The sequence below is a fragment of the Phalaenopsis equestris genome, unplaced genomic scaffold, assembly GCF_001263595.1.
Source record: "Phalaenopsis equestris unplaced genomic scaffold, ASM126359v1 Scaffold000226, whole genome shotgun sequence".
Taxonomy (NCBI): domain Eukaryota; kingdom Viridiplantae; phylum Streptophyta; class Magnoliopsida; order Asparagales; family Orchidaceae; genus Phalaenopsis; species Phalaenopsis equestris.
This window is the reverse complement of record NW_018164668.1, coordinates 1201610-1210579: the sequence shown is the minus strand read 5'-3', so window position 1 is coordinate 1210579 and position 8970 is coordinate 1201610. Positions and strand designations below refer to the sequence as shown.

Below are 8970 nucleotides of genomic sequence, written 5' to 3'. Positions count from 1 at the left end.
AAAATATCAAGTGTCATCGAGTTAACAAGCCAGGCCATAACCATATTAAAGTCGGATTTCCAAGTCTTGTATGACGGATCTGTCGTCATCGGAGATGGAGCATCACCGGTGAGATAGTCATCTTTGCCTTTACCGCATACAAACATCATGACTAACTGCGACCATTGGAGGTAAATTAGGCCGGTGAGTTTGTGGCTGGGGGTGGGGGCAGGGACAGAATTGTCTGAATTGCTGGGCAACGGAGACCCAGCCGCGGAGGGGTGGCTAGAAGTGACATCACTAGTGGAGGAGTTGCAGGCATGGCCGTCCTTAGCCATTGAGCTCGGCAAGAGCTGGTTGTGCTTGGTCGCGGAAGAAGATCGGAGAGACGATCGCGGAAGACGATCGGAGAGACGATCGCGGAAGACGCGGAACTGGCTGCGCTCAGTCTCGGTCGCAGAAGACGATCGCGGAAGATGCGGAAAACGGCTCGAGAGACGATCGCAAAAGCGGATGCGGACGCAGAAGCGGACCCGAACGATCGCGGAAGCCGGCGCGGACGATTGGAGAGAGCCGCGATCGGTCGATTGGACGGGGGGCGGGGGCTCAGATGCGGACGATCGGGGCAGACGCAAACTCAAGGACGATCGCGGGAGAGAAGGGCCGTGATCCAGTCGAGCTGGAGAGGCTTCTCTTTGATGGCTCTGATACCATGTGAATTTGAATAACATTTTTTCTCACTGAATACATAGATAATTCGCCTATAAATAGGCGAGTACAAGAGATAAAAAGAGGAAAGAAATCTTCCTACAATTAAGTAATTCCTATAATTATGGAATAAACATAAATAACTATAATTAAGGAATTACCGATCATTTTTATACCATGATAAAATATAGCAAGTACTAAATAGAATAATGTAAATAATAATGAGAGTAATTCCACAGGCTGTGTGAAGCCTTGTTAATGTCAATAAATTTAGCTTGCCTAAGGCCTTCTGAGATGAAAGTGTAAAAGTTAATTCATTCTTTTTCTCTTTGGTGGAAAAATTGCATAGTTGTGATCTGATTTAATTGCTCTAAAACATCTTGGTGGTAATTCTGCATATAAATGTATATCTTAAAGATTGGATGCATGTAGATTGTTAGGTACGTGTACATCTTGTCATGATGCTACTGAAATTTTTTGACAGAGCTTAACAGGGTGTAACAATTTCAACCCTTAAATGATATTGCAAACTGAAAAAGAATTTGACATAAGAAAAAACCAATAAATTATCCACGTAATTTGAATGTCTCAGGCATCTAATGAATCAACAGATTGGGTGTAACAACATCATCCACTTGAGGAAGACCAAAAAATGAAGCCAGCAAGTGACTTTTGCCAAGTGGACCTTCTGAACATAAAGGTGAGAGGTGACTGTCTCTAAAACTTTTCAAAAATATTTATCAGCAAATAAACCATGGTCAGTTTTCCCTGTTGGAACCTCTTAAGAATAATGTTGCGAGACAAAAAAAAAGTTTTCCTCACAATCATGTTATTCAGCAGGTGTGCATGAATTTACGCCCTACAACCACATTGATTAGAAGTTTGCATTTAGCTAAGGCGGCCTATGAAGTCGGATTCTTCAACAAAATTACTAATATCTTTTTCTAGGTTTGCGTTTGCTCCAATACTTGAGGGGTAGTGCAACATGCTACAACAAATAATAAAGGGAATATATACACAGCACACATTTCTTATAAATTTGCATATCAAAGTTTGATATTTACATTTATAACACCATGGTGTCAAACTTATGCATGAAAGATGTATTTCACTTTTAAAAAGGTAATAATAGTGGTATTTTTTTTATGCGATGTTAAAGATTTGAGTGATATACATGTAAATATCAACGTCTAGGCCTTAGATATGTAAATACATTTTTAGAATTAACGGGTATGTAAATGCCCTTAATAAAGCTTCCATCACCTACCTTGCTCAGCAAAAATTGTGTTCAGAGTTTGTTCAGATATGTTTGTGAGATATTTTATTTAGAATACAATCTTGCTCCTTCAGGAAACTACCTTTGAAAAATGAACAAAGAAGGCAACTGTTCTCATCATTTATTTTTGAATATCTTAGACTTTTTTTTCTTTTTTGCAGTAAAAATAGCAACATTTCCTGCTACAAGCAAAAAAACATGTAGGAAATTGCTGCGTTAGACCAATCTATAATCAGAAATCCACTTTTGGCATTGATATAGCAAAAGAGAAAAGTGTTAAAATAGTCTCCTGCTATTTACATTCAGTCTCATAGTCTATAAAAGTGAAATTAGTACCCAGAGTCATTAAATTAGGGCCGAAATGGTCCTCCATGATAACTATTTCAGCTCATACTAAATAAGTTTTAGGACTAAAGTGACACTTTATAAACTTCGGGACTAAAATGACCTCATGCAAAAAATCAATAGACTATTTGACACTTCGATATAGGAAAAATAAATCATGTTCAACTTGGCAAAATTAGAATAAACCTGCGATTCGATCAGGAATATAGCGAACAGCAGCCCAAGCATGCATTCCTCCGCCCGAGTAACCCAACACCCAGAACTTATCCACCACCCCAAGAGCATCTGCTAAATGCAGCATATCATGTGCTGATGAATTGAGGTTCCTTCTAGGGTGAGGATCACTTTCACCGAAACCTGGAAGGTCATATGTGACAAAACGAACTCCAAAATCTTCCAACAAAGATTCTTTGATGCCAGGTATGCCTGTAAAAGTGGCAAAAAAATCATCAACACGTAACTACACACTAAAATCATTTTAGCATTCAAAATTAACAATTCTCACCCTCTAAGCGAGAGGAAAGAAAAGAATGAGGAGAAATCATAGTAAATCTAGCTTTTTCAACAGGCACTCCTTGTTCGTGGTAGGCCATAACTCTTCCATCTGGAAGTTGGATTAGGCTAGCGCTAGGAGGATGTATATACAGTTTCTTTGGAGGTTGCACTGGAGCTATGTGGCCATTATTTACATTCAAAGCTGCAAATATTTCTCATCTTTTAAGGAATACAATCAAATATATCAAAATTTAAACTCAATAAATTACCATAGAAAAAGAACAATCTAGCAGAAAATAGTAAGCATGGCGGAACCTAGAGGATAGCATAACAGTACACATCAACCAATTTCCAAGAATATTTAAATTAAGCTTTAGTTAAAACTGGTTGTCGAAATAACAACCAGGTAATTTCTGTGAGTTGTCATATAGAAAAAAATAATTACTTAAAAAAAGGAAATTTACTTACATAGCACACAATTCTTATGCATTTACATATCTCACACCTAAATTAGATATTTATATACAACACTTTGGTGCTTTAAACCCCATGAAAATATGTATTTCACTTTTAAAAAGTGATAATAGTGGTTATTTTTTATGTGATAATAAAGAGTGCTATGTGTGTAAATATGAAAGTTTATGTAAGAACAAAGAATTGTGTGCTATGTCTGAAAACTTGCTCAAATTATTGAAATAGGTGGAATGTATCCTAATATGAATGGATATAACATGTCCGAGCTAAAATAAGATTAATGACAGTTACAGGCACTTGGCATGCAACTTTGGGAGCATTTTAAGCTATTGAAACTTTTCTGTACTTGCTCCAGGTAGTGTAATGAATAAAATCTCTTGCCGGTAACAAATGAAGTTTTTAAGAAACATTTACATATATAGCACACAATTCTTATGTGTTCACATATCAAAAATCCAAAGTAAGATATTTACACTAATAACAATATGATCTCATAAACTTACACATGAAAAGGTGTATTGCACTTTTAAAAGATAGTGATTGCGGCATTTTTTATGTGATGTTAAAGATTTGAGTGTTATGCATGTAAATATGAATGCTTAGGTGTTAGACATGAAAGCACGTAAGAATTGTGTCATACACATGTTTTAAGGATTACCACTGTGGCAAAAGGCGTTACTTAGACTGTTCTCCCATGACTCTTATTCAAAACAATTGTAGTATGTGATGATACATTTTGTCATTGGTGTAAATAACCACATCAATTTGGACAAACTTATGGTTAATCAATCCATCTTCAAGAGGCAAGAATAAGTATAATTGAGACCCTCTATATAGCTGCATATGTAGAATTCAAAATTGTTGAATGCGTTTGATGGGCTGTAAGTCTGTAACCAGTCAGACAAACAACAAGACTAATTAAAAACAAAATCCAAATAGAATTAATAGTTTACATTAAAAAAAAAATATGGATGCATTTTCTCATCCAGTATAGGGAACATGTAAATTTTGATATGATAAAGCCAGAAGAACCAAAATAAAAACAGACTTCTTTTTTTTAATTTTTTTTTCTGAGGGAATTGAACCCCTGATCTCCCTTTGGGGGTAGGGTGCACATAATAGGGACAAAGCAATAGGTGGATAAGGTAAATTATGGCGATTAGGCAATATCTATCTTTGCAATTAGAAAGGGTGTTTTAATGAAAGCCTTCACATAGTTCAAATGGCAAATTGTTTTGCTTAATATAACCATTCCGTACGTCTAGATTTCCTCAACTTGATTTGTTCTTTCTGATACTATATTTTTGGAAAAATGACAAAGGCATCAGAGAATGCTACAGAAAGATTAAACTGAGCAGTATAGCACTAAGAGAAATTAGAAGTTTATTTCAGTCCCAAAAAGAAACAGCAATGACCGTTATGCCTAAGATTAACAACTATATTAATTATAAACTATAACCAAGCCATCAAAAAGTTATATTTTTGGATATCATTCTGCCTTCGCATAGCCTAGACAACAGTTTATGCCTAATTGTATCTAGGGGTGTGCAATCGATTAATTTAGATGAATATGTTTATAATTAGTCAAACGGAATGAATACAAAAACCGAAATCCAAAAAATTAAACGCACCAAAATTTTCCTAAGACCAATTCAAAGCGAGCCAAAATATAATTCGGTTGAATTGTTTTGGTTTGGATAAATCCAAAATTCAGCATTTGGCTTGATTTCTAATTTTCTCACCTTTTCTTAAACATGTCACAGGCTCAATTTATTTTATTTCAAATGAACTTAAATTTCTAATATTAATATTATTTGATTTTTTTTTTATTTGGCTTAATGAACATTAAAATTAAACCAAAAACTGAATATTAATTTTTTTAAAACCAAAAACAGAAATGTTATTTTAAAACCGAACTTAATCAACCATATGAGCTCAATTCAGTTCGGTTTTTTTTTTATTTTGACCGAATAATGTACACTCCTAATCATATAAAGCATCCAATTTTTGGTGCCCTCACGGGCGCCTATGTAATCAGACACTTCTTTTAAAACCACTTAACTCGAAAAGATTGAAACAAAGCCTTGAAGATTAACAAAGCAACCAAACACAACCAAAGAAAAGAGACAACAGAGTAATCATTTCAACAATGATGGACTAAAAGGAGCACAAACCACAAATATTCACCTCAACCACTCTTACTAAGAAGCTGTAACAGAGTATTCAAAACATTACAAAGCAACCCAGGATGAAAATTGCAAAGAAAGGTTAAAATGAACAATTCAGCCCTGGTAGGATAAAAATAACACAAATGAGGAAAGCCACGACAGCAGAAATCTAAGAAAAATGGAGCCAATATTTCAAGTAGAAGGTGGATGAACAGAGGTGTGAAAATTTATGCTCACACAGTACATGGATCTCCTGAAAAAAGTAAATTACAAGCAGGACTCAAGTATTGCATGGTGGTCGTTACAGTGATTTGAAACAATAATGCATTCTATATTTCAAAAAGGCCGCAAAGCAAGCAAAATAGGGCGTAAAAGATGAATTTAATGCAGTGCCTGAAGTTTAAACATTCTGCAACGCACAGTTTAGGGGATAGCTAGATGCAACCATACCTTGCAAGTTAGCAAATATCTTGATTTGAATCGATGATTTTCAAGAAAAGATGCAGGGAACCTATCCATTGCTCTTGAGCTGGCCATCAAATATAAAACCATACAAAGTTCTCCTAGGAAATCTTTCAAATCCAAATCTGTACATCTACCGAAAGGAACGAAAATTGAAGCTAAATCCATGTTAAACATCTCTATTAATAATTGAATGTAAAAGATATCATTCACCCAGCAATCAAAATGAAACCAAGTCGACATTAGCTAGGAACAAACAATTAGAAATCCATGAAAAATCCCAAAATAAAGAATAAAAATATCAAACCCAATTATAACAAAAATATGAAGAATTCTAAGAAAACACCTAACATTTATACTAAACCGAAGCGCCAACCTTCGAAAGTTCAAACCAAGGCACGACCGACTTTCATCCAGCCGCCAACATATTATAAGCCGAACAAAATGAAATTCACGTCGACAAAACAAGCATAAACTTAATGCAAAGAACAGCAATACTAATGGAATATACATTAAAGGAAGCTCCAAACAGTGTCATACCCGGAAGCGCTACAAGAAATACGCAGATGATCACGATCCAAGAGTGCATCGGATCCCGATCCTCAGGCAAGTAATCATTCAAAAACCCAAGCCGCCTGGACACTACACCCCACGGCCCACGGAGCCTCTGCATCACATACGAGTCCTCCACCCCAGTCAAGCTCTGTCGCACTATATCACGGCATCCCCTCCCGAAATCCTGCATCATCTCCACCGACGCTTTCAAAAACCCCTTCAACTGATCCTTCAGACTCTCCTCCTGCACAATGCCATCCTCATGTCTATAATACTCCTCCCCGCCCACTCTCCCCTTAAGATCCGCCGCAGTTCTCTCCAACTCGCCGCCGATCGCAGAATACTGAACTCCAGTTTCCCCGACCAAACTAGCCAACTCCTCCTGCCACGTCATTGATCCTTCGCCTACTAATGACATCGATCCACCGCGGGGTTTTAATGACACATAAACCTCTCCCGACCGCGTGAATCGCAAGCTAGATTTCCGTTTCCCCAACCTCCGTCCCTGTCACGGTAACCCTAGTCTCATCAGCGTCGGACGGTCCATATTCCCTACGCCAGTAGGAAAGGCGAAAGGGAATCACAAGAGCATTTCGAAGCTTCTCTTTCTGTATCTTCTCCAAAGCTCCGGAACCCACCCAGTTGCCAGAATTCTCTGCTTTGCCTCCGAATCCAGCTTGGAAGAAGGTGGTGGGTTCTTGCCCACTGGGAAGTATTTAAACAGCCGGGATGAGGGCACTGGACTCTTAGCGATCGCCGGTGACGAAGGATGGATCTGATGCGATGCAACGGGGGAAGGACGAGGAGTCGTTCGACTGATTAGGCAAGACAGATGCGATGGCCTTCGTGTATTTTCCACGTGTCGCTATTATATTCGTGCGGTGGGGATTTTGAGAAATGTCCGCACAGGAGAAGAATGGAGTACATTTTAAAAGAAAATAGGTGCTTATTACCATTAAAATTAGAAATTTTTTATTTTGTGTGTATTTTTATAGAAAAAACTTTAAAAATATTAAAAAAAATTGTTTTTTCTATTCTTAAAAACTTTATTTTAATAAAAATATTTATATTATTTTATAAAAAAAGTCATTTTATAAATAATATGTTGTAACCTATATTGATTCCACTGTCATATTTTCTCAACTCACTCGCAAGAATGCATAATTACCCGCGATAAAATGGTTAAGAGTTTAGTTTCCCACCGCGAGATCACATATTTAGATCGAACTATTTTCTCGAAAAAAACTCATTCTTGAAAATTTTACAGATACATAATAATGCATTTATGATAATATTTTTAGAAATAGCTCGATAAAATGAATGATCGAGCTTTTTAACATGAAATTTATTTCCCCCATATTTAAACTTCATTAAAATTATTAAACTAAACTAAATAATCCTTTGATTTATTAATAAAATTTTATTCAATATGCACCAATGTATTCAATAATTTATTAGATGTTTGATAATATAAATACAAGCAAATTGGTTGGTATATATGCAAATGCTTCATATTTTAATCTTATCGTATTTATATATTTATTTAATATTAGAAGAAAAAAAATCGCGGGGTGGCCACGTCATGACGTAGTCGTTAAAGTCGCCAGTTGGTGAAAAGTCCATGCAGAATTAGAAAAATACGTGCGTTAATACGTGCTATAGCCGTTGCTGTAGCCATCTGTGTAGCTGACTGGCCAAATGGTAACGGTCACTTTATTGCATGTAAAATTGATATAGCAATATTAGTGCGTTGGAGTAGGGGTGTAAACGAACCGAACACGAACGAACAAAGCTTGTGTTCGTGTTCAGTTCGTTTAAAATTTAGTTTGTTTGAAATAAGCTCGTGTTTGTTTCTTAACGAACGAGCCGAACACGAACCGAACACGAGCTGTTCGTGAACGACGAGCCAATTTGACATCCCTAATATTAATATATAAAAATAATATTATATATTAATTATATAACTTATATTATATAAATATACAATATCTATATTAGTATCTTACTACTATAGTATATTAATATATTATTATTATTATTTTATTATATATTATAATTTATAAAATTTAATGTTTTAAAATATAATAAATTTTTTATATATAATTATTTTATATTATTTTATATTTTAAACAATAACGATTCGAACACGAACGAACGCATCACTGTTCGTGTTTGGTTCGTTTAACTAACCGAACGAAAAAAATTTATTCGCGTTTGTCTCGTTTACTTATCGAACGAATCGAACACGAACTCATTGACGAACCGAATACGAACTGTTCGCGAACAACGAGCTTTTTTGACAGCCCTACGTTGGAGACACGTAAAAGCCCATTCTTTACACGTAATGTATTCTTCTTTAATTTCATTAGTTAAATAAAACCACCCTTTATTTTTTATATATTACAGAAATGGTATAATTTATTTTTGAGCCATTTACATTAGGACTGTCAATTTAGCTCGTTGTTCGTGAACAGCTCGTGTTCGGCTCGGTCGTTTAGCCTAACGAGC

The 8970-nt window shown here is 35.9% G+C and overlaps 1 protein-coding gene across 3 annotated transcripts in view; it reads right to left on the bottom strand.

Moving 5' to 3' along the window:
- Positions 1–7292, bottom strand: part of LOC110023650 — a 45483-nt gene extending 38191 nt beyond the window's left edge. For 2 of the 3 annotated variants that reach the window (XM_020723158.1, XM_020723157.1), the window contains exons 1-3: positions 6448–7292; positions 2814–3005; positions 2495–2734 (exon numbers count right to left, since the gene is read on the bottom strand). In XM_020723158.1, coding sequence (XP_020578817.1) covers positions 2495–2734; positions 2814–3005; positions 6448–6880 — 865 coding nt within the window. In that variant the 5' untranslated portion in view covers positions 6881–7292. The remainder of the gene's footprint in view (positions 1–2494; positions 2735–2813; positions 3006–6447) is intronic. The other variant, XM_020723156.1, reaches the window with a different exon arrangement.
- Between the last annotated feature and the right edge of the window lie 1678 nt (positions 7293–8970).